The 26,525-nt window shown below is 44.1% G+C and overlaps 1 protein-coding gene across 2 annotated transcripts in view; it reads left to right on the top strand.

The window, feature by feature from the left end:
• Positions 1 to 26,525, top strand: part of KAT2B (lysine acetyltransferase 2B) — a 104,200-nt gene that overhangs the window by 40,021 nt on the left and 37,654 nt on the right. For both annotated transcript variants that reach the window (XM_036850349.1, XM_036850350.1), the window contains exons 3-6: positions 8,931 to 9,076; positions 14,258 to 14,350; positions 15,639 to 15,820; positions 23,809 to 24,000. In XM_036850349.1, the coding sequence (XP_036706244.1) occupies positions 8,931 to 9,076; positions 14,258 to 14,350; positions 15,639 to 15,820; positions 23,809 to 24,000 (613 nt within the window). The remainder of the gene's footprint in view (positions 1 to 8,930; positions 9,077 to 14,257; positions 14,351 to 15,638; positions 15,821 to 23,808; positions 24,001 to 26,525) is intronic.

Raw genomic sequence — 26,525 nt, 5'->3', positions numbered from 1 at the left:
GAGTCTGGTACAGCCGCAGTTAGGGGATAAACCTGGTGGCATTTTTCGTGCTCACCTGATGTAGGTTATTACTTTTCCCTGTGCTCCTCGGGTCACGAAGTCCTGTGGATGTTGTCTGAGTGCACCTCCTGCCAGCTCTGCCTGGATTCAGGCTGCTTCTCTGCCTTCTGTGGTCGCATCTGCAGCAGCACCTGGAGGCCCCATCTCCATGCTTGCGCACCTGGCTTCCCAAGAAAGCACTCGCGACCTAATGTGGTCACATTCTCCTGCTTCAGCCCACTGGGCGGCCTCTCATTCTCGGGATGAAGGCCCACTTCAGCTGAGCGTGCGAGGTGGGTCAGGCCTTTCCTCCTCCTGGGTTACATTTTGGTCCCGGGGCTGCTCCACCTTCTCTGAAGGGTCTTCACACTTTCTCCCACCTCTGCCTTGGATGTGGAGGTGCACAGCACCTGCCATGCCCCTCCTTCTTTCTCTGCTGGGGGAACCCTACTCACCTCCAAGGCCTGACTACCCCAGCCCTTGGTACAGACAATAAAGGACTTCCTGGAGCTGCACTGCAGTGTTCCTGCTTGTATAACTGTAGTTCTCTATACCCTTGTTGGTTTTCTATACTGGACTGAGATGAAGGACTGACTTTTTCTCTAGTTCCTAATACATTTAGTTCCTTGTGCGTAATTGGATTGTTTCTTCATTAGTAGATATCCATTACATTCAGTAATACTAAAGAGACGGCTGGTTGCATTTATTTGCAGAGGAGGTTTCACGGTTTATGATCGGTACCTGTCCTGTGCAACATAGTAGCCACCTGTGGCTGCTCGAGTTGAAATGTGCTGCCCTTGGAAAATGCACACCAATTTTGAAGACTTAGTGTGAGAAAAGAATGTAAAATATTTTTAAGATTGAGTACATGTTGAAATAATTTAGTATATATTAGGTTAGATAAAATATATTAAAACGAATTTCACCTATTTCTTTTTACCTTTTTTAAAGTGGTTACTAGGGACTTCCCAGTCTGTCCAGTGGTTAGGACTCCATGCGTCCACTGCCGGGGGCCCGGATTCAATCCCTAGTCGGGGAACAAAGGTCCCATAAGCGGCGTGGAGCGGCCAAAAGAAATTAAAAAAAATAAAATAAGTGTTTCTTGATCATCTATTATAAGAAAAAGTAAAGTGGTTACTAGAGTATTTAAAAGTATATATGTGGCTCACATCATATTTCTGTTGGACTGAACTCTCTTAAGGTTCTTACTCTTAAACTACCCTTTTTCTCCATTCCAGATCTGAGATTACTAAAGATGAAACCAGTTTTATTTATTTAATTTTTAAAAAAAAATTCCTTTTAAAAAACTTATTTTTTATTGATGTATAGATGATTTACAATGTCGAGTTAGTTTCAGGTGTACAGCAAAGTGATTCAGTTTATCTATCCATCTATTCTTTTCCAGATTCTTTTCCATTTTAGGAAACTACTGTTAAATTATAAGCCTTTTGCACATAGTCAATTCAGAAGCTTTCATTGAAAGACTTCATTTGACCTCTTCTAGCCTTGACCTCAAATCCCCATGAACAAAAACCGTATTGGAACAGCTCACAGACCCTACAGGTGCTGTGCCGTTTGCTTTCTTGCCGGTCCAGGGGAGCGGAGCTGTGGTAACAGCCTGCCCAGCAGCCGCCGGTTCCCGCCGCAGGGCGTGTGACGGCTGGCGGGCTGTCCGCAGGAGACGTGCAGGACAGATCTACGGGGCCAGAGCGGAGTGAGTGAAGGTCACGGCCTGCAGTGACAGTGCATCTCCTGTTCCCAGCAAGGCCACAGCTGCACTGTGATTCCTGGCAGCAGGGTTTGGCAGGTCGCTCCGGCACCCTGGGTGTCTGCAAGTCTGACTCAGCCCTGCGGGGTGGTAGGGTCCACCCTGCTGGGAGATGCAAGGTGGTGGAGCCTCCCAGTCCCTGACGCACCCCCCCAACCCCGCGTCCCCCGGCGCCCCCATGCCCTGGACGCTGTGGGCAACAGCGCTGAGCGGAAGGGAGCTTCTCCCACAAGTCAGGGGTTGGCCATTCTTGGGTAATTATATGGACGCTTTGTACCAGGCTCTTGGAAGACCATTTGAAATGAAAGTAGGGTCCTTTTACATTTGATTATCAAATTCTAGATGGAAGAATGATTTTTTAAAAAAACTGTTTATTTGGAAATAATTTCAAACTTACAGAAAAGTCATGAGACTAGTAACAAGGAGCATCCCATGTACCTCTTGCCCAACTTTACTTATTGGTAACATTTTGCCCTATTTGCTTTGTCATTTGCTTTCATATGTGTGTTTGCGTGTGCGTGCGTGTGCACACACACACAGATACACACACAGACTGATATATATACGAGTCTGTGTGTGTGTGTGTATTTGTGTGTATTATACTTTTTTCCTGGACCATATGAGAATAAGTTGCATTTACATCATGGTTTTTTCCTCTTAAATACATAAGTATGTATTTTCTAAATTTAAGGATTTTTTTTTTTTTTTTAATTTTTAATTTTTTTGGCCACACCACACTGCGTGCAAGATCTTAGTTCCCCGGCCAGGGATCAAACCTGGACCACGGCAGTGAAAGTGCCAAGTCCCAACCACAGGACCGCCAGGGAATTCCCAGATATTCTTTTACATAACCTCAGTTTAGTTACCAACTTCAGTAAATATTAACATTAATGTAATACTTAATCTACTGCTTGTATTCCAGTTTTATAGTTGACCCCAAAATGTCTTTTAGAGCGTATTTTCCTCTCCATGAAGCACCCAGTCTAGAATTACATATGTATTTAGTTGTCATGTGAACGGAAAACAGTGAGTCTTCTCACACCCAGCACTTCCGGAAGGCTTCTGACACCAGATGTGCAGGTTTTTCCACACCAAGCGGTTCTCCAGCTCTCCAGCAGACACTGCGACTTAACTGGATTCTGATACTATCTGCCTGTAGTTCGCACAGACCCCACAGGGGAAGGGCTCAGATGGCGATCCCAAGTTCAGGTCCTAACCCGTGCTTCTGACCTATTGGCTGTATATCAGAGGTTCCTACGGCCCCCTCCTCGAGTTGGATAATTTTCTAGAGTGGCTCCCAGTTCTCAGGAAAACAGTTTACTTACTAGATTTCTGGCTCTTTATAAAAAGGATGCAAGTCAGGAACAGCCAGATGGAAGAGATGCACAGAGCAGCGTTGGGTGGAAGGAGCCCAAAGGTCCTCTGCTCTGTCCAAGCAAGCTGCCCTCCCAGCACCTCCAGGCTTCAACTACTGAACCTTCACATGCCCTTCAGTTAGGGGTTGTAACGGAGGTCTTGTTAACGTAGGCATAGTGATCGATTAGTGATTAGCGCAGCCTCCAGACCCCCTTCTCTCCTGGGGAGGTGGAGGGGGCTGGCTGAGTTCCAACCTTCTTATCACTGGTTTGGTTCCCCTGGCAACCAGCCCCCATCAGTAGGGGCTTTCCAGAAGCCCATTCACAGAAGCTCAGGTGTGGTCGAAAGGGACACGTTAGGAATAACAACAGACAGTCCTTTCACCTTTACTTATGAAATTCCAAGAGTTTTGGAATTACTTACGAAATTCCAAGAGTTTTGGAATTACGTATGAAATTCCAAGAGTTTTAGGAGCACTGTGCTAGGAAAGGGGACAAAGAACAAATATATGTTTCTTTATATAAATCACAACATCACAGCCGGCCTCTTTAGTCTTCTCTGACATGGAACAGTTCCTCTGCCTTTTTTTTTCTTTTTTTTTGGTCTTTTATGATATTGATGTTTCAGTGGAGGAATGTTTTAAATGTTAAGAACAAACCTGTGGAAGAGCTAGGAGAAAATACATTTTTGTCATCTTTTGGTTCTATGGGCGAGACCTTTGCAAGCAAGACCTTAAAGAAATGCCAGACATAGATTTGACTTTCTGAAAAATGTAAAATTCCTATATAACCAAACCACAACCTAACAAACAAAAACCCCAATGAGATCCAGGAGGATAGACAAGAAAGCTCTTTCAAGCAATTAGAAAAAGACCCACATCCTAAAAAAGCAGGCAGAGGGCATGAATAGGTAGTGCACAAAAGAGCAAATACAAATGGCCAGTAACATGAAAAACAAACAACTCCAAGGGCGTTCCAGCGAATGCAAATCAAAACAGTGGGGGACCCTGATTAATTTTCAAAAGACTGGTTAAATGACTGAGCATGATTCTTCACTGTTGGCAAGCGTGGGGAAAGGGGTATTCTAGCACACTGCTGATATGATGGACTTGGATGCAAACTTTATTGGGAAGATACATTAGGGAACATGTATCGAAGGTTTAAATAGCATTGACTCAGTGTTATGAGTTCTGTGGCCGATTAACTGCTATAGATCTGTACATTGTAGTTTACAGATTTTTATTTTTTTTAACATAGGCCTCCAGGCTTGTAAGTAATAGAGGCCTATCTCTTCAAGAAAATATGCTTTTGGTTCATCGAAGGGAGCTTATTTGCATCAAAAAGGTTTCTTTGGAAAACATTAAGAGGTTTGGTTTTTTTCAATAATAAGTGGCTCTTTTTAGTTAAATACGAGTTCAGTAAGTAGTTTCGCTTTACCGTTAGAGTGAAGTGTATCTGGGTGTTGGCATGACGTGGTGTTGACTGTGGGGTCTATCTAATTTTGCTCAGCAGCCCCCAAGGGTCAGGAGACGTCTCTGGATTTGGTGGAGATGGGGTTGATGAGGACAGTGGGGCTTTAGGGAGACTCCCATGGCAGCAGAGCAGTCTGGGGGTTGTTTTGTGCCGTGGGCTTGAGATCCCAGTGATCACAAAGGTAGGGGTGGGAAAGCTCAGCTGCGTCTGGTGGTGGCACTGGTTGGGGGATGAAGGACAGTGAAGGAGTGAGTGCCGGGCTCCTTGGCAAGAGGGAGTTGCTGTTTTGAGGATGGCCATGAGGATTTTAATCCTGGAGTCAAGTTTGCCAGGATGGTGGTGCACTGGTTGTTGGGATGGCGAGGTGGTGAGGTAGGGTGTGGGGATGGATGATTTGGGTTGGAGGAGACGTTAGCTGGTGATGTGGATTTGGTGAGAGGGAAAAGCTGAGTGCTAGATGCTCAGAGACTGAAAAGGAGTGTTGGTGAAAGGGGCCCATGCTTGGAGAGTCTGAGAACGGGGCAGGTGCAGGCAACTAAGCATTGATGCAGTGGGGTCGTATCTGCCTGTGCCGGCTTTCTCATTATACGGAAGCTTCTGTTTCATGGCAACTTGTCCAGAGCTGCTTTTTTCCTTCTCAAGTAGATGGTCCACTCCCTCTATTTTCATCTGATCTTCCCCCCGTCCCGCATCATCTCCATCATTCATTCTAGGAAGCTTAACCCTTTTCATGCACTGTCATCCTTCTGCCTCAGTATAGCTCCCTTCACCCCCGGCCCACCCTTCCTTTATTCTTGGAGGAAGATTCCCACCCTCTCAGCTGTGAGGGACACCCCCATTTCTCCAGCACAGCCTCTCCCTTCCCCCCTCTGGGAACCTGCAGCTTCGTTTCCATTTCCCCGTATCTCCAGGTCTAGTCCTCTGTACTTGGGGTCACACACAGAGCTTGGAGGAGAGATTATGGATTTCCTTATGCGCAGAATCAGAAGGAAATGGACCTCCTCAGGTCTCATGTCTTAAGCATTTTAAGTTTTATCTAGTCTACTCTTCAGAATATCGTGGTTTTCAAACCATGCAGCTTAGAGCCCCAGTAAGGGGAGGGTATGCTGGGCCCCCCCAACTCCCACCCCATTTTGAAAATTGGAGCTTCCAACCTCTGTTTCAACCTCTGTTTAGAAAGAGCAACTCTTTCTAAATTCTGATTAAGGATTTATCTGGGCAAAGCGTTCATGGCTTAAAGAAAGTGAACCACTGGTTTCAAAAATGAATCATGGCATATACTTCTACGAGTTAAAGCCACTATATGTTAGCACCTTAATTAGACTGTTTCATAGTTTGGAGAATCTGAAGGCATTTATATTATATTGGAGACTTATTGCTTTCATAACTTATCACTGGAAAGAGATTAAAACATTACAAGACCAAAATAGTCTTAAATAAAATTGTTTCTGTAAATAAGTGACATAAAAATTTTGACCTACCTGTCAGAATAAGGCCTGTCTCCCAAAGGCTTCGGACTAACCTCAAAGAAAATCTTGCATTCCTGAGAAAACAAGATGACCCAGCCAATGTTCTACCTAAAAGGGCATCTATTAGAAAGTGATGAAGCCACATATCGTAGAGCCAAGTAGAAAGTCATAGATCTGAATACTGACGTTCGTGTGTACATAATGTAGTAATGTAGTGTTGGCGTTGTCAAGTTGAGGTGTATCTGTGGATGTATCTATGGTACCTAAGGCAGACCTCACCAAATCTCCTTCCTCCCCTCTTCCCTGTTAGAAACGCTGTCTAGAGGTGCACACCCGTGCACATGTAGGTGTGTGCACACCTGCACTCATCACCAACGGCCCGTGACTTGGGCCCTTCCCTCTGCCTTTCCATTGCGTTTCCGCATTAGAAAGGAAGGAGGGGCCTCTGCCCCTCTAGCTTGAACCCCTTTAATGTGGCTTCCTCGTGGACGCGTGGAAGGCCCACCCTCTTGGTGTGTAATCCTCTTAACCCTCTGAAAATGCTTTTGACCGGATATCTTCGTCTGAGGTCCCACAGAAGCAGAGTCAAAGACAAGGATTTGAGTGCAAGTCCTAGTTTATTTGGGATGGAGGTAGGGGAGTGGGAAAGTGAGACCAGGAGGAGAAGGCGGCCGATATGGGTGCATTATTAAGCCAGTCCCCGCTGTGGGCAACGGGTGGGTAATTCTGTGGGGAAGATGTGAGAGCTGGTCTGCAGCACTTAGCTCAGAGTTATTCCCCCCGAGGGGCGAGGCAACTGGGGTCTTTATACGCTAACTTGAAGGCTGCTCTTGAGGGGCGTGCAGGTGGCAGAGCAGATTATGGTGACAGGAGGGAACAGAGCTGCTGGCAGTTGGAGGCCAGGAGATGTGCTCTGAGGCGGTAAGGGAAGGGGATCTGGGTGGGGTACCAGCTGCGTTCTCTATCCCAGACTTCGGACTGGGCTTCATGGTTTGGTCTCTGGAGTAGCCTGACCCATGCTTGACACCTGGATTGTTCCTCGAGAATCTTTACTTCCATCTCCCTTTAAAAAGGCAAGGAAAAGCCTACCCTTCTCCACGGTTTAATGTTTCTTTAGAAGTCATCTCAAGTACTTCTAGGTCCAAGCATTTTCAGTCAACATACCTGAAAGGATCGCTCTTGAAGGGCAGTGCCTATTAGCACAGTGAGCATAGTAATAAGTTCTGGGGACACAGACCTGAGAGCCACGGTCCCGCCCAGAGGTGCACCTGGGCTCCTGGTTGGGTATTGGATGGCTTACCTAGAGAGAGCCCCTTTCAAGTGAAAGGGGCTTGAAGTGAATCACCTGATCATCCGAAAAAATATGTGTGTGGGTGCTTCAGAATTTGGGTCAAACATCTTTTGCTTTCAGACCCCAGCTCTGCCTTGTTGGCCAATTGACATTGGAGGAAACAGCATTCAGTCTCTGTGAGCCTCAGTTTCCTCAACCGTAAAATGGGGCTACTCATTCCTACTTCATAGGATTATTTTGAGGATAAAACATGTTCATCTTGGAAAATGGGCTGGATTTGGGAAGAAGAGAGGACAGGGGTGTGGGAGGGGAGGAGGGTGATGGATATGCCACTTAATGATGGTGAGACAACAGAATAAAGGTAGGAAAGGTGGGTTTGGAGCGTGACCGTGCAGGACGTTGAATCTCAAACTCAGACAGGCCTTGGGGCTTTGCTGCAGAGACAGTGAGGTTTCACTGCATCTCAGGAGGGCTGAGGAAAAGGGCCTTCATTCAGTTTTTACTGACACTCTTTTTTGGTCTTTCCTGATACGTGATATTCTTGGCCACCAGAACTGTTCACAGGACTTAGAGCTAAACCTTTAGGGAGCTTGGTTTTGGGGTCCTTCTGAACCCGCAGTCCTCAAATCCTGGATCCAGCCTGTAGGACCACAGGACCCTCTTGGCACGATGAAAATCGGCTTATATGGAAACATATAAGAATTGAACACCGTCGTCCCCAGACTTGGTGCCAACAAGTTCCAGATCTTAAAACCGTACATTAGCCTCTGGTCATTTTCAGTGTTGGAGGGGCAGTTCGTGCTTAACAAGGTGGTGGTCTCTTACAGTTATAAGTCAATTTTGTGTGAAGATATCAATCTTATAGGGGTTCAGAAAGTTCCTCTATTGACAGTGCAGTCTGATGGGTTGACATTCCAGAAGGTTCCTGGGAGAGGATGTTCTATTTTATTTTATTTTATTATTATTATTTTTAAAATTTATTTATTTTTGGCTGTGTTGGCTCTTCGTTGCTGCACGCAGGCTTTCTCTCTAGGTGCGGCGAGCAGGGGCTACTCTTTGTTGTGGTGCACGGGCTTCTCATTGCAGTGGCTTCTCTTGTTGTGGAGCACGGGCTCTAGGCGCGGGCTTCAGTAGTTGTGGCACACAGGCTCAGTAGTTGTGGCTCGCAGACTCTAGAGTGCAGGCTCAGTAGTTGTGGCGCACGGGCTTAGTTGCTCCGCGGCATGTGGGATCTTCCCGGACCAGGGCTCGAACCCATGTCCCCTGCATTGGCAGGCAGATTCTTAACCACTTCGCCACCAGGGAAGCCCCATTTTTATTTTATTTTTTATTTTATTTTTATTTTTTGGCCTCGCCACTCGGCTTGTGGGATCTTAGTTCCCCAGCCAGGGATCAAACTCGGGCCCTCTGCAGTGAAAGCATGGAGTCCTAACCACTGGACCGCCAGAGAATTCCCGAATGTTCCATTTTAAAATGGAGACTGTTCGTGGTTTCCATCTACTTCTCACCTGTGTTCCTTTGATCTTTATCTTAAGCCGCTCACGTTTCCCACCTGGAGAATGTGTCAGAGGAAGAAATGAACAGACTCCTGGGAATCGTGTTGGATGTGGAATATCTCTTTACCTGTGTCCACAAGGAAGAAGATGCAGATACCAAACAAGTTTATTTCTACCTATTCAAGGTGAGACGTCCACATTTTGAAGGGCTTTTCTTCTTTCTCTCACTGTTCAAATGTGCTCATTATCCATGGGCCAGGTCACGTGGGAAGGCTCTCAGCTTAGATACGTCTGGCCCTCGGGTTTGCAGAAGCATGTGTTTCTCCGTGAGGGACTCTCTAAAATGACCCACCCTACTTTGAGCACATCACTCTCCTCGAGAGCCTTCCTGCTTGTACACAGAGTTGAATATCTTTATGCGCTTATAGATTTCTTTCCATTGCCTATCCATCCATCCAACAAGGACTTACCACATACCTGCTCTGTGCACGGCGCTCGTGTAGGCATGAGGGATAGATCAGTGGGCAAAACAAAGTCCTTGCCCTCATGGAGTTTACATTTCAGTAAGAGAGGCAGACAATCAACAAGTCAACAGTATGTTTGCAGGTGGTGATAAGTGCTGTGAAGAGAGACAAAGCAGGGTGGGTGGCATCAGAATGGCAGGGATGTGGGGGCTGCGGGGACGTGGTACTAAGGAAGAGCAGTTAGGAAAGGCCTGTCTGCGATGACAGTTGAGCAGAAACCACAGCGGGGGCATGAGAGCCACCCCTGAAAAGGGCCGGGGAAGCGCCTTCCAGGCAGGGGCGTGTAGACCATGTACCGAGTGAGCTGGATGTGACGCCCAGCATGGAGGGGCCCAGGCGGCAGGGGGAGGCGGGAGCAGTGGCTGGAGGGAGGCTGCTAAGACTTAGACTCTTCAACGGGAGGAATCAGGAATTTCCAGATTTGCTTGGGCGTCTTACCGCTGTTCTCTGTGCCTGTTGACACCAGTCACCTAGCCCTGCTGCCACTCCCCGCCTCTGCCTCTTCATGGCTCCGCCTCAGCTCCGCTGGGTCCCAGCCCCTCATTTCCCACTGATACGGGTCTCCCCACGCTGGTGATGGCGATCAGGACAGGTGGGGGAGGGAAGCCGGGGGTGGGAGAACGGAGAGGTTGCCAAAAATAGATTCACAAGGGAGGCAGACAGAAGGAATCATTTAAAAAGCCCCAGAACCTGCTACCGAGGGCACTGTTGATTATGTTGTATTGTGTAACCCTTATAAGGATCTCGAAAAACAAACCCAAAACCCAAAACACTCCCCTTCCCCTCGGGGCTTACAGCCAGGAAAAGTTTGCATCTCCTAATGAGGGCTGGGCTTCATTTTATGTGACGAGGAGAGATCCATTTTCCTTTGAGTTTCCTCTTTTGCTTTGGCTGCTAGGAATCTCAGGGCAAATTTTATGCCCAATTCTTAGAACTTTGGCGAGGGCGGAGGGGTCTGAATTTACTTGAAATATGTAATTTTCCCTTTTCCCCTTTAATTAACTTTTGTTTTTTATTGTACTACTGGGGTTTTTGGGGTCAGTGGGGGACGGCAGTGGGAGAGGGAATTATATTTTCAACTTTTGGAGTCATGTGGGGCTATTAACACTGAAACGGTAAATGTTGGGGCGGGGTGTGGGGGGGGGGGAGGAAAAGGCAAGGGAGAGAGACCACAGCCATTAGCAGGCGCCAGGCTGCTCAGGTGACCACTTGTTGACATGACCGTGAGGCCTGAGTCATCTGGACTGAACCCTGGCAGGTCCATACTGTTTAGAGCTTCTTTGGAAAAAGGCCTTAGTTGAAGGAAAACAACGTCTGCATGACTGCAGCTATTATTTGTCTTGGAACTCAGCTCCCTGGCGGGCGGTTCCTCACCGCCCCGCTGGAAGGGAAGGTTTCCATCCTGTTGGCCTCCTCTAGGTTCTGTTTATAACCAACCAACGGGCCAGAAAACACTGCTCCGCTTTGAAGTATGTTTTCTCTCTCCCTTTCTTACCTCTCTCATCTTTAGCCATGCAAATATATTTGCTCTTGAGAACGAAATCCAAAATATTCAGCATTCTCCCCTCTCCTCCCCCAAAGTCATTCTTCGGGCAAATAAGTTATAAATCATCCGTTTCTTAGTTTTGGAAAAGCAGTTCCTGTGTCTCTTATGTCTCCATAATTAAATTAAATCAAAATGTTATTGTGCATTTTAGTAGCATTTTGGAAGCTTCTGCCTTAGAGGTTGAAAATGAACTCGGTGAAAAGCTGCTTCCTGAAGCTCATTTTATCCTAGGGCTTGTCAGCGTGGTTCTGGAGCTCAGCTAGCTGGGTTCCAATCCTGGCTTCATCACTTAGTGAATGTGACCTCAGGCAAGTCGCATTTCCTTATCTATAGATAATGATAGCACCTACTTCAAGAGGTTGTTAGGAGGATTAATGAGGTAATACAGATAAAGAACCACAGACAGTGCCTGGCAAAAGTCAGGAAGCAAATGCTTGCTGCTATTATTAAAGTCTTTGTATATACCTATTTATCCCAGCTTCATCTTTTTGTAGATGAAGAAGCGGAGATTCGACATCTCCTCAGTTCATCCGTCCACCTCCAAATTGAAACCGCCAGTGGGTCAAGTTCCCAAATGGTCTTATTTTAACTGGACAAAAAAGTAGGCAGCCAGAATTATTTGTATCTAAATTTGATAATCAGTCTTTTTATATCCTTAGAAACACATACAACAACTTATCATTATGGCACCTTTATTTTTGTAAAGATGGGCATGATACATTGATAAGATCAGCAAATACTACATATGAGTAATTTATATGGCACCTCTAGAAGGAAATGAGGTCCTTATAAGACCCGGCTCAGGGGGCATACAGGGTGTTCTTCAACCTTGGGGGTTCGTCTATTTCCACTAACTCCTGGGAGAAAGTTTGCCATGTTTTGTTTCCATTGAAAACGCAATCAGTGGAGAAAGGAGAGAAAGATGTAAATAAATGTGTAATAAATAAATAAATATGTAATGAATAAATGAGTGAGTGAATGAATGAATGAATGAATGCATGGTCGTATATCATAACTGGCCCATGTGTAAAGGTTACTGAAGGTTCAAGCAAAGGTTGAAGGTAAAGAATTTCAAGATCAAATTTATTTTCAAACTAGGTCTTAATGAGTGGTTCCGCGTTCTTTTTTCTCTGTGATATTTGCTCTTTGAGGGCTTTAAATTCCAATGGCAGGGATTAAGAGCAACGTTTTTGTTTTATGGGCGTTGAGATGCCAGAACACTTGGCCCACATTCTGTGGATGGAGAGGAAATGAAAAAAGACCTCAACAGTGAAAGTTGCCAATTGAGAGCCCTACAGAATTCCTTCCCGAAGAGCCTGGGCCCTGGATTATGTGTGCGACACGCAGCCGTCACACACAGCCCCTGCGTACACAGTGGACCTCGGCCTTTTAGGGGTTTAAATCAGGCCATCCAGAGCGTGAGCACACCTGCAGTGGCCTGGATGGGCGTGTGCAGAGGCCTCAGTGTCCACCAGCCTCTGGGTCAGCAGAAGCCACGAACAGAGTGGGGAAGGGAGGGTGAGCAGGAAAGGTGTGTGGTGCGCCGCTGTGTGCTTCCGGCTGCCCAGAACACGAAAAGTGTTTAGCTTCTCACAGCTCTGGTCATGGGCGTGAAGGCAAATTGGGTTACCTGGTAGTCACCCATTTTGTTGATCTCAGGATTTACTAACATGTAATTAAGATAAATAGAATATGGTAGCTTCCCTTCGAAGGCTGTGTGTGTGTGTGTGTGTGTGTGTGTGTGAGACACTGTGTACTTTAGAGAAAAGCCTAAGCTTAAAATGTCTCAAAATAAGATGTTAAAATGAATTCCCTGGCGGTCCAGTGGAATTCATTCCACTGCAGTGGGCGCGGTTTCAGTCCCTGGTCAGGGAACTAAGATTCCGCATGCCACACGCACCGCCAAAAAAAAAGCAAAAAGACAAAAACAAACAAACAAAAAAGAATACTAAATTTGTTACTCTTATTACTTTTTTTTTTTTTAAAGTATTTGTTTATTTATTTATTTATGGCTGTGTTGGGTCTTCGTTTCTGTGCGAGGGCTTTCTCTAGTTGTGGCACTCTTCATCGCGGTGCGCGGGCCTCTCACTGTCGTGGCCTCTCTTATTGCGGAGCACAGGCTCCAGACGCGCAGGCTCAGTAGTTGTGGCTCACGGGCCCAGCTGCTCCGCGGCACGTGGGATCTTCCCAGACCAGGGCTCGAACCCGTGTCCCCTGCATTGGCAGGCAGACTCTCAACCACTGCGCCACCAGGGAAGCCCTACTCTTATTACTTTTAATCCACATCTTGGTTGACTAAATATCTTAGGAAAAAAATAACATCAAAGTTTAAACGGGGCTTCTAACCTCCAACTGATGTAGCCTCAACTGTACTGAGCCCTTAACTTCCCTCCAAGGCTGACCTCCTACCTCACCTTCCTGCAAATGCTTTTCCGTCCTCTTGTTGTGTTTCATGTTTGTCCTCCCTTCCAGACTCAGTTTATACCCTTCCTCTTCTGTGACATCTTCCCTCGGTAAGGCAGACTTCTGAGCTCTCATCCTCTGGGCTTTATACTGCACTTACTGCCTTTGCAACTTATTTGGAATTTCTCTTCTTCCGACCTTTTTTTTTTTTTTTTTCCTTTTGTATGTGGGAAGACAGCATGGTATGGCCTGGCCCAGCTCCATTATGTGGCCTCTTTTTTTTTTTTTTTTAATGTTTTGTAATACTTTTATGATATTATTAGTATTAAGCAAGACAACATTATTAATATTATTTAGAAATATCGTTAAGACCTAAATTCTGATAAACAAAAAGAGGAAGAGTTGACACATTAAGTAAATTAAAATAAAAAAAATTTATAAAGACCATAAATAAAGCTAAAAGGCAAACAACAGAATGGGAGAAAATGTTTGTAATCTTTTTTTTTTTTTTTTAATTGGGGTATAGTTGTTTTACAATGTTGTGTTAGTTTCTACTGTACAGTGAAGTGAAGTAGAGTTCCCTGGGCTATATAGCAAGTTCTCATTAGTAATCTGTTTTATACATATTAGTGTATATATGTTAATCCCAATCTCCCAATTTATTCCATCCTCCTTTTCCCCCCTTGGTGTCCATAAGTTTGTTCTCTACATCTGTGTCTCTATTTCTGTCTTGCAAACCAGTTCATCTGTACCATTTTTCTAGATTAATGTGGCCTTTTTTTCCCAGCAAGATTGTAAGCTTGGAGACTCCATAGTGTCTCTGTGTGTGTGTGTGTGTGTGTGTGTGTGTGTATGTGACACTGACTGATTTTTTTTAAATGATTTCCTTACAGCTCTTGAGAAAGTCTATTTTACAAAGAGGAAAACCTGTGGTTGAAGGCTCTTTGGAGAAGAAACCCCCATTTGAGAAACCTAGCATTGAACAGGTAAAGAGATACAAGAGAAGCCCCTTTTTTATTGCTTTAAGGCTGAACAAACGTTTTCATTTTCATCCTCATTGCTGGCTTAGAGATGTTCAAAGTCTGTAGGAATTGTCTTGGGCCATTTGGATCAGAAGTGAATACTTAATGTAATAAATGATCTAGCTTGTGTCTCTTTAGGGTTGCTGAATGCTTAGAATTCACTGTGTGTTTGGGAAAGAAAAAAATTAAGTAGAGCATGTAGTTCGTCAGAACACATGAAATGGGCTTTTTCTTGGTGTTGATGTTTTAAAATTAAGTCTTTGTTCCTCTGTTTGCACTGTTGAAAAGTCTATTGAGGCGAGGGAATTCAGGAGCAATGTGAAAAGCATTGTAAGTCAAGTAAAAAGCACAGAAAAGAAATGAGATTTTGCTTCCAGAAATTGGCTTCCTGGTACATTATGATTCCTGCAAAGAAGCCGAGATTTACTTGGGGAATCTGTTGATATGTATAGACCTTTTCTATTAGGTGTTGTCAGTATCTCTCATCAGTATCAATTTTTTGGCCCATCATTGTTTGCCTAAGTAAATCTCAGATACTCTGGACTGCATTTCTTGATAAGAATAATTACAGAAGACATGATATCAGAAACAAATAAATGTATTTTATCAGTCAGTTTTTCATAGAAAAAAACGTTGTCTTCAATCCCTACGAAATAAGAATTCATTGTTCCTTTATTTGAAATTAAATTAGATGGGAGTGTTCTGAAGAAAGATTAAGTTAATCCACAAATCCACAGATTATTTTAAAAGGCCATAATTCTGAATAAGAATTTTCTTTTGGTAGGTTTACTAAAACTGACAGAGTGATAGTAAAAGTTCAAATTCTAGTGGTTTAGTTCAGAAATTAAAATTTTACGAATGTAAAAACATTATATATTTATCCAAGCATCTCATTATATGTGAGCTACTGTGTTGACAGTACAGCAAGAGTTATGCTGCAAAATAGCCATATTTTATTGTTTATGGGGTTTTGACTTTTTCGGTCCGCGATATTGAATTTTCCTTTAGCACGTCACGATTGCAGCAGGCATAGGATTGCAACTCACAGCCTCTGTGTCTTGTCACTTTTCATAGACTGTGATCTGAGGCATGATTCCTTCTGGGCACTCCTGTTTTCTAACAGGGAAAAAGGAAGAGCTTTTTGTGAATAGAGAAATGTCTTTTCTTTTGCTAATGACCACCAACGGGGCTGACCTTGTGAGTGTTCAGGACTGCACAGCTGCATGAATAAATTGCCTTTCCTCCTTTTAAGGGTGTGAATAACTTTGTACAGTACAAATTTAGTCACCTGCCATCCAAAGAAAGGCAAACAATAGTTGAGTTGGCAAAAATGTTCCTGAACCGCATCAACTATTGGCATCTGGAGGCTCCATCTCAACGAAGACTGCGATCTCCCAACGATGATATTTCTGGATACAAGGAGAACTATACAAGGTAAGCAGATGGCCGGTTCTTCTTCTCTGGCCCATAAAGTACATTGCAGACATAACATTGCTACTTGCCTCTGCAAGCAGAGGGTTGCCCGGTTATCACGGGACTCCATCAGTTAGAGAGAACGTCTAATTTAACTCCCCAGATTCCTACTCTTCATTAATAGCATGATGTTTTGGAGGGTGAGGGATCCAAATCATCTAGACCTGAACTGAGCCCTTGAAGTGTGGCTGGCATGAATGGAGACTTCTAAGATTGTACAAAAAAAAAAAAAAAGAATGTCAAGTATTTCATTAATAGTTTAATAGTTTTTTATATTGATTACGTGTTGAAATGGTAATATTTTGGAAATATTGAATTAAATAAAATATGTTAAAGTTAATTTCACCTGTTTCTTTTTACTTTTTTAACGTGACTTACTGGGAAATTTAAATGCATGGCTTACATTTACGTGTGTGGCTTGCATGGTATTTCTATCGAGCACTGCTGATCTAGATAATTATACTATGACTCTGTAATTGTTATATAGAGACATCATTACAAAAAAAAAGCAATGACTGTGAATATAATAGTGTTAAAATTTTTTTTTTAAAGAAGGAAAGATCACCATAGTCCCAGCAGCATGGTATAAATAGTATCATTATACATATTGTCTTACAGCCATTGTCCCTTTAAATAGATATTTTCCATTTGTTAGAATGAAAGAAAATACAAAATTTGCATCCTTTTTGTCCCCCATTCAGACGTTTTACTGGTTGTATTACAGTCTGTTGAACTGATGTACTGTAATTTACCTAATCATGTCCCTGTTGGTGGACATCAAACATGTTCTTGGATTACACATCCAAGAATTACACATTTTTCTAAAGTGGGAATTTATTTTTATTACTTATGACTTGCAGAATAATAGAATTGACTTAAGAGTCATAAACACGGGCCCTACAAAATAGAATGACTTACATTTATTTTTATTTAAGTAAGACAGGGACTTGTATTATCCATTCTGTTCACCTTTTTTATAACTTTTCCCATTTATATTTTATAGGCACATCAAGTTTGCTTCAGGGTTTTTCCCCCGCCCCCAATTTAAAATAGGCAGTGTTTTTTGACAGCTCATAAAGACCAATTGTACCCAGGTTATTTTCTGTAACAGCGGATGACAAAGAGGAATGGGTGTAGTTGAAGATAAGCTTTTCTCTCTGATCACTGACCTGATTTCATGAGTTAAAACCCCCTTTCCCTCTTTTTCTCCCCTTTTACAATGTATACAATTTGAGTTATAAAGTATTTTATCTTAATAATTGTAAAGATTTACAGATTTCTTCAAAATCAACTTTTTAAATTATGTCTTCATTTTCACACCTTCATTTCAGAGTTTTATATTAACAATAGTTCCTATAGTATTGTTACTCTTGTTTAAAATGAGTTGAGATAATAGAACTCTACGTGTCTTTTAACTCCATCTGTGAACGATTGACAAAGCTGAATATTTGTCAAAGCCAAATCCCTGAAAATATTTGCCTCTCTTTTTGTCGTTTTTTCTGTCTGTCTTTGTTTGTTTTTTCCTTTGGGCGTGCCAGCTTGTGGGATCTTAGTTCCCTGAACCAGGGATTGAACCCGTGACCCCTGCAGTGGCAGCACGGAGTCCTAACCACTGGACCGCCAGGGAATTCCCAATATTTGCCGCCCTTAAGAGAGGAAAAATTGTTTCATCAAGAAGGAGAATTAATTGTGAAGCAGCACGGGAGTTAATGCTGTATTTTAGAAAACAGAATAAAAATACTATGTAGCACTTGGGAATTCCCAAGAAATGGGCGGCACTTATGAATACTCAAGGAGTCGTAAAAAATAGAAGTCGAGTTCTGGAATGAGCGATGGGTTTGAACCATGGCTCCATCCCTCCCCAGTTCTGTGTGTGTGTTAGAGCTCTCACCTCGCCTCCTGGACCTTCTGTTTCTTCCTCTGCCCGGTCCCATGGCTGTTGTGTGTCCCCTGAAGTGACCCGTGCATGGCGTCTGGCGCACAGCACAGGCGCTGGGAAGATGCTAGTCATGCTTTCCCCCCAACACACGCCCTCCAAAGCTCAGTCACTGCCAGCGTGCGACTCTTCTGCTGGAGTGTGTGCAGTGGGATGAGAGGGTAGCGATTTGAGGGTCACTTTATTTTTTTTTTTAATTTTTATTTATTTATTTATGGCTGTGTTGGGTCTTCGTTTCTGTGCGAGGGCTTTCTCTAGTTGCGGCAAGCGGGGACCACTCTTCATCGCGGTGCGCGGGCCTCTCACTATCGCGGCCTCTCTTGTTGCGGAGCACAGGCTCCAGACGCGCAGGCTCAGCAACTGTGGCTCACGGGCCCAGCGGCTCCGCGGTATGTGGGATCTTCCCAGACCAGGGCTCGAACCCATGTGCCCTGCGTTGGCAGGCAGATTCTTAACCACTGCGCCACCAGGGAAGCCCTGAGGGTCACTTTAGAAAGGGCGCCGAGAGACAGCCTCAGGGTCCTGGCTGGCCCCGCCTCCTCGCCCCAGCCGAGGGCGGAAGGGTGGAGTCGGATGTAGGGAAGAGGAGCGGCGAGGTCCTCGAGTGAGCCCGTCCTGCAACCTGCCGATTTCTAGGCGGGCCGGAGATCAGGAGCCTGTGTGAATAATAAGGGAATGAAGGTAGATGTGCCTCCCAAACCGCCCCCCCCACCCCCACCCCCGCCCCGGGCTTCCCCCCCACCGCCGTGCTGAGGAAGAAAGGGAAGCAGAGAGGAACAACCTGTGAACATTATCAGAAGCGAGACTTGTTTCGACCACGTGGGAATTTAAAAAAACCACACGCCGCCGAGGCATGGTGTCTCCCTGATACCATCTTCTCCAAAATAGGTCCTGTTACAGCTGCAGGTACCAGGTGACGTGTCAGTGAACGTCAGGAGCTGGACTGCTGGTTCAGCATGTAATTTATAGCAGTTGTAGCCATTAGCACTGAGGGGCGGAAAACTCGTGGCGTGCACATCAGCATGAAGATGGGGAGAAACAGGATTCTCCGTGGAAGAGAATAGGCTCAGAAAACGATTATGTCCCTCACAAAGCTAACCTGTGAGGATCTAGCCAATAAAAAATTAAATGCAGACTGAACAGTAGAGCTGCTTAAATTACTTATCCTCTCTGTTCTGACTTAAGGAAAAACGTAAATATTTTATATGTTAAAAATATCTGGTATAGTAATGTTAAAATACTTAACCTTAATAATTTATATAAGTATAAATTAAGTATACCTTTATACGTCCCCCAGAAATCACTGTGGTGTTGGAAAAAAATCTGGACAAATATTTTGAAATTCCCTGAACTCCATGATGGTGTGCTAATATAATTTCACGAGGAAATAACTGGAAAATAAAGTGTCAAAGGAATACGACTTCTTAAAATACATCTGACCAACAGAATATGCTAAAGGAAAGTGGCAAATAATTAGCCTTAGATTCTCGGTTGTGCAGACCTTCTCAAAATTAGAGGTCATGCCTATATTGGGGAGATGCTTTGTAAGAATACTGAGCAAGTTAGATATAACTAAATTGATTTTGGTGAAACAGTTGTATATAACTACTGCTGTATGAGGTATAGCCTGTCACCATGCTTCCTGGGCATTCATAATTAGGTGTGTAAATCTAGGGCAGTATTTATCATGGAGCATGGAAAGAACAGTGGATTGGCACTCGGGAGACCTAGCTTCTAGTCTGGTCTCTAAAAGTAACTAGCCTTTTAGTTTGGGAGAACTGGGAGAGGTCACTTAATTCCTGAAAACCTTAGGATTTTCAGTCCAGCAAGTAAGTAGGATGACATGGTCTTCTGCAGTCAAGTTCTCCAATTCTATTCACGTTTTAAAGAAAGCAAGGTGGTTGCAAATCACGATGCCGTTAAGAAGTCAGAGACAGTTGTTTGAACAGTCCGTCAGTTGCACGCCCATGCCGTCACCGTTAGGCGTACAAAGATCCCTGAGCTGTCCTTTCACTTCTTTGGAGAAGACCTGAAACCAGTCGTTTAGGTATAATCTCTTCCTCTAGGTTAGTCTTTGGGGGAGCGTGTGAGTAGTGACAAGGCACACATTCATTCTCGTTTCCTTCTTTCTGTCTCACCACACACCTGGACTGTGTCAGTTACTAGAGCAGTTCCCGAAACACCACACGCTGACTCATCTCCTGTCTTTTCATACTGTGCCCTTACAGATTTATAAAATAAGATTAGTCTTGCAAGTAAAAACAAAACTAAACTACAAAGTGTAAACTGAGGTCTATAAAAATAATTCTCAGAGGAAATGAATGGCAACCTATTCTTTGAAAATTTTTACTAGATGATCATCTATGCTGCCTTCCTCTACTCTGGGGAGAGTGAATGACCTATTAAGCACTTTGGGACAACATTTTATGATTTTATGATAATATTTATAGCCTATCATTGCCATAGCAGAAAGAGCATCTGTCTTTAAGTAGGGTCTCTGACATCTGTGACCCCTATAGATGGAAATGCTCTTTTAGACACAAAATCAGCACTGCCAAATACAATATAATACGATCCACAAAAGTGAGCCGCATATGTGATTTAACATTTCCTAGTAGCTACATTTAAAAAAATAAACACAGGACATTAATTTTAATAATGTTTTATTCACCCAATATATAAAAATATTATCACTTCACCATGGAATCAATATGAACAATTACTAATGATGTATTATACTTTTGTATTTTTGGTACTAAGTCTTCCAAATCCAGTGTGTGTTTTATCCTTACAGCACATTTAAATTCATTCACTAAATTTTAAGTGGTTAAAGATAAATGGGGTTCTACCAAAACAGTAAAGTTTTGTTTAATGGAAAAATATTTCACAGCGTTTCCATTTGAAAGTAAATTTTATTTATTTTATTTTTATTTTTTCCTTTATGTATTTTTTTTTTTTCAGTCTGTATGGCTAATACAGATGGCTAACTTCCTAACCATAAATAAATAGGTATTTTTTATAGTGGGTAACCTGAAGACTTCAGATGAAATAGATTGAGAAACTGATTGGAAATTGAATGCAAACTAAGACCACTTGACTGTTACTGAAATGAATAGCCCAGTTTGCTTTTTTTTTTTTTTTTTTTAAAGAAATTCACGTTCTTTTATTTATTTATTTATGACTGTGTTGAGTCTTCGTTTCTGTGCGAGGGCTTTCTCTAGTTGCGGCAAGTGGGGGCCACTCTTCATCGCAGTGCGCGGGCCTCTCACCATCGCGGCCTCTCTTGTTGCGGAGCACAGGCTCCAGACGCGCAGGCTCAGTAATTGTGGCTCACGGGCCCAGTTACTCCGTGGCATGTGGGATCTTCCCAGACCAGGGCTCGAACCCGTGTCCCCTGCATTGGCAGGCAGATTCTCAACCACTGCGCCACCAGGGAAGCCCCCTTTATGTATTTTTTAATTTCAGTATAGTTGATTTACAATGGTGTGTTAGTTTCAGGTGTACAGCAGAGTGATTCAGATATATTGATATATATAAATTTATTCTTTTTCAGATTCTTTTCCATTATGGTTTATCATAGGCTAGTTCCCTGTGCTCTACAGTAGGCCCTTGTTGGTTGAAAGTTAATGTTAAATTGATTAAAATTAAGTAACATTAAAAATTAAGCTCTTTGGGACTTCTCTGGTGGTGCAGTGGTTAATAATCCGCCTGCCAATGCAAGGGACACGGGTTTGAGCCCTGGTCTGGAAAGACCCCACATGCCGCGGAGCAACTAAGCCCGTGCGCCACAACTGTTGAGCCTGCGCTCTAGAGCCCGCGAGCCACAACTACTGAAGCCCGCGTGCCTAGAGCCCGTGCTCCACAACAAGAGAAGCCACCACAATGAGAAGCCCGCGCACCGCAACGAAGAGTAGCCCCCTCTCGCTGCAACTAGAGAAAGCCCACGCGCAGCAGCGAAGACCCAACGCAGCCAAAAATTAAATAAATAAATAAATTTATTTAAAAAAAAAATTAAGCTCTTCAAGAAAACAAACTTATGGTTACCAAAGGGGAAAGAGTGGGAGGGATAAATTAGGAGTTTGGGATTAACATATACACACTACAATATATAAAATAGATAAATAACAGAGTCCTACTGTATAGCACAGGGAACTATGTTCAATATTTTCTAATAACCTATAAGGGAAAAGAATCTGAAAAAGACTTATATATTCACATGTATGTATATACACATATATGTGTATATATAAAACTGAATCACTTTGCTGTGCATCTGAAACTAATATAACATTGTAACCCAACTGTACTTCAGTAAAAAAAAAAAAAAAAGAAGAAAAAAAAATTAAGCTCTTCATTTGTACAAGTGCTGAGTAGTTACACCTGGCTGGTGGCTATCAGCACAGGTATACAACAATCTTATCATCATAGAGGCTTTATTGGACAGTACTGGTCTAAATCCTTAAATCCTTATATATCTTCCATTGCAGCAGATTGGACATACTTTTAATATCATTAACATTTACAAACAATCTTATGATAGCCTAAGTCTCATGAAATTGAACTGATGATTATGGTTTGTGATTACATTTGTAGTTTCATAATTAGTTCCCTGGGAGCTGGCCTCCCTTCCACTCCAAATATTTTAACTTCATTTAGTGGCCACAGGCTAACTTCCAGCAAAGACTGGCTTCGAAGGTGATGAATTTCTATATGAAGTGCCTTATGAATTACAAAATCAATGCACCTCCTAGCTTTTTCTGCTCCCAAGGTCACTGTTTCCGACTTGACAAGATACAGTGCAGCCCTTAAGATGCCCATCTGGGTATCGCGTCATAAAATGACATTTGGGTGTGAATTATTAGGACAGAAAAGTTGAGAGGAGAACAGAAATCGTTGCAGGGTTTTAAGGTTAATTTTGAATCTAGGTGGATGAACTAACACTGATGAAAGGTTTCTTCCCCAAAGATGAAACAGTCCCACCCCATACACAGGAGAACTAAGAAGTAACACAGAATAAGATAAAAAATAAGTCAAGAAGCATGAGTAAGTGAATATTGTTCCACTCTTTATTGAGGGGCTGACAGTTCATTGGGGCGTCCTTCAGCAGTTTGGGCACATTGGAGCACGGCCCCCCATCTTCAACGAGATCAGGAAGGCACACAGGGAGGAGAGGGTTTTATTTGGGGAAAGCAGTCCTGTCCTGGAAGCGGATGTTTGGATCCGCTACCAAGGAGCGGGAGCTGGGCAATGAAGCCTCGACCCTTGACCCTGGTCTCTGCTGCCCTCTGGGCCCCACTGTGTGCCCATGTTGCCGGGAATTTCAGGGCTTGCATCTCCGGGAGACCCTGGAGAAGGTGGGTCCATTGTGGATGGACGCTCATTTTCTAGCTTCTCTTGGCTGAACGAGCTTTCTCAATCATATGCTCTACGTAGCCCGTGTGCCCCAGAACTGTGACCAGGTTTCAGGAAAGCCCTGGTTTCCCTCTGGGTCCCGGGAACTCCTCCAGCCGTGTGCAACGCTGAAATGCATTTTTGACTTTGAGTCTGAGTCATTGAAAACGTACCTAAGCCACAGATGGTGGAAGCTCATTACTTCCTGCGTTTTGACTGAGTTTTGAACAGTCTTGAAGATCTTTATCTTCCCACCAAAGCTGTGGAGGTGTGTGAATGCTGCGTAGGCATTTTAAAGAAGCCTTAAATTTTACTTAGAGGATTAGATGGGGGAGTTCTTATTCTTCTGCAAAAGGGACTTCCTCGGTTTCCCCTTTAATTCCTCCTCCTATTTAAAGGATGCTGCAGAATGGAATGATTCTAGTAGAATCGGACCCAAGTGGCTATGGCAGGGTGAGCTAACCTAATTCCCACGTTTTACTAGCTGGTGGTGATACTTCTGCTGGTCACTGCAGACCTGGTTTCTCCTGCTGAGGTTGAGGATACAGAGTAGCCATCCTTGGGTGTTCCACATGGTCTGGGGCTTAAGGGATACTGATGGCGTGCTCTCCTCTGGTTGCAGGTGGCTGTGTTACTGCAACGTGCCCCAGTTCTGTGACAGTCTGCCTCGGTACGAGACCGCCCAGGTGTTCGGGAGAACCTTGCTCCGCTCTGTCTTCACCGTGATGAGACGACAGCTCCTGGAACAGGCGAGGCAGGAGAAAGACAAACTGCCACTCGAGAAACGGACTCTAATCCTCACCCATTTCCCAAAGTAAGGGAGTGCTCTTGTGGGTCTTTGTTTGATGCAAGGGCTTGAGACTGATGGATACACACAGCAAAGCCTGCCTCAGTGACACGATCAGGAGGGGTAGGAAAGCGGGACCCCATCCTTCTCAGCTCCCTCTGGGAGGCTCCGTGGGTACTTTCCAGCCCATCTGAGATGAGTTTGACTCTGTGCAACTGCTGCCTCAGCCTTGCCTCATCCCACCTGAGTCTCATGAGGCAGGGGGGTGGGGGGATGCTTTGTTTTGTATATTCGGCTGCCAGGATGCTAGTGGGGGCTGGGAAAGGTGGTGCAGAAGCAATTTCCATCTTCCCAGAAGTGGTGCAGGAGAAGTCACGTGGCTGTTTCTTCCGTCCCACGTCTCCAGCCGTTTCCTTTTTTTAATTTTTTGGCCCACCATGCGGCACATGGGATGTTACTTCCCCGACCAGGGATTGAACCCACGCCCCTTGCATTGGAAGCATGGAGTCTTAACCACTGGACCTCCAGGGAAGTCCCATCCAGCCCTTGCTAAGATTGGCGGATCAGTCCCGTCTCAGCTAGAGTGAACTAGACCCCAAGAGCGGGGCCGGCCGGGAACAGAGAGGCCTCCTGCAGAATGATCTTTGTGCCTCTGTACTCAGTTTCTTGCAGAATGTGCATGCTCTTGTGCACCTTGCTTCTCGCACCTGCCAGAACTCCAACATGTGAATAATCATTTAAATATTTTTCAAATACATGAAACGTGTCAAAGGGATAGGAAGTTGCAGTGCCACACCATTGGCCTTGGAAATGAATTTTCAGTGCGAAGAACCCAAAATTTAAGCTAAGAGGCTGGGTGCTGGTGAGAGCCTGGGGACGCAGGTGATGACTTGTCACGGAGCAGTGACAGGAAGGAGGGAGTTTATCCTGCCTGGAGTAGCACTGGTTTGCGGGGGTGGAAGGTATCATTTGAAAAGGCATTCTAGGTCTGATAGGGTTCTGCCAGGGAGAACTGCGAGATAGCAGAGTTTCAGAGAGGAGCCATTATATTATAGTCTTTGAGCAAAGACTGATGAAATCCTGTTTTATCTGAGAAACTGGATTTTTTTTTTTTTTTTTTTTTTTTTAATTTTTTTATATTTTTATTTTTAATTTTTTTTAATGCTATTCTTGTCTGCTTACATTCTTTTTACGTATGTATGTATGTATGTATGGCTGTGTTGGGTCTTCGTTTCTGTGCGAGGGCTTTCTCTGGTTGTGGCAAGCGGGGGCCACTCTTCATCGCGGTGCGGGGGCCACTCTTCATCGCGGTGCGCGGGCCTCTCACTATCGCGGCCTCCCGTTGCCGAGCACAGGCTCCAGACGCGCAGGCTCAGTAATTGTGGCTCACGGGCCGAGTTGCTCCGCGGCATGTGGGATCCTCCCAGACCAGGGCTCGAACCCGCGTCCCCTGCATTGGCAGGCAGACTCTCAACCACTGCGCCACCAGGGAAGCCCTGAGAAACTGGATTTTTATTATTGTTACTATTTCTGGTTTACCCAATTTGTATCTCAGGAAAGATGATTTAATTTTTAAAAATAAGTGAGGCCCAAAACAACAAAAAAAATGGTTTTCTGATGAAAATGGACTGAACAAATTTTTTTTTTTTTTTTGCAGTTTAACACGAATCTCAAACGTTAGGTAGAGGATAATTCTAATGAGCTTTAGCTGAACGTCCAATATTTGCACATAAGTCCTAGCCACCTGATTTTCAGTATTTCCTGAAGGCAACCAGCACACGAGACTGAGGCAGGACATGGACCCTTTGGTATCCTCCAGGGAGGAAGGTTCAGAAGCACTTAAACTGCAGTTTGAATGTTGCCCCTCAATGGGTAATGAACTCTGGGCAAGTTCATGTATTTCAGTGGCTGCCTTTTAACTGTTCTAAGCTTCTTTCCATAGAGAGTAAAGCAGTTTTCTTATTTCTCTATTACATTTGCCACATAAGTAGCATTTCATGTGTTCAGATTATAGTTGTCATTCTGTCTCTAAGCCAAGGGACAAAGAGGACCCCTCTTCCCTCCCCCCCCCCCCACACCTTTTGTGGTGCTTAAAGAGAAATTTTAATTACCTTGCATAGTAGCAATTTTTTTTTTCCCATAGCAAACTCATTTTGCTTCTTACAGATATTTGCTAATTATAGTGTTTTGTTCGTTCAGCCCATAGTTCTGGCATGCTTATGCTGTTCAGCTGAAAAATCAATGTTGCTTTCTTTGTATCTCTGTTACTAATGGTAGGGTAAAACTACCACCCACTTCTCCTTTTAATCCCTTTTCATTGAATCTGACAACATTTGAGGCTGTTAGGGATTTATACGGGCAGATTTGGCGGCAGAATCTCATATTGAAGCCGGAGGTGCCATTTGGATCTTGGGCACCAGCTCAAGGCGAGGGCTGCAGACTGCTTCTCACACCTGGTGAGATCGCCGTGATTCTCAGATGCATCTTCAGAGCTTACATCCTTATCTTCCTGCTCTTCATATGTTGCCCTTTCTTCTGCTTGGCTTTAACGT

This window comes from Balaenoptera musculus, chromosome 4 (genome assembly GCF_009873245.2).
Source record: "Balaenoptera musculus isolate JJ_BM4_2016_0621 chromosome 4, mBalMus1.pri.v3, whole genome shotgun sequence".
Classification (NCBI taxonomy): domain Eukaryota; kingdom Metazoa; phylum Chordata; class Mammalia; order Artiodactyla; family Balaenopteridae; genus Balaenoptera; species Balaenoptera musculus.
The sequence above is the reverse complement of the archived record's forward strand: the minus strand, read 5'-3'. Positions and strand labels throughout refer to the sequence as shown.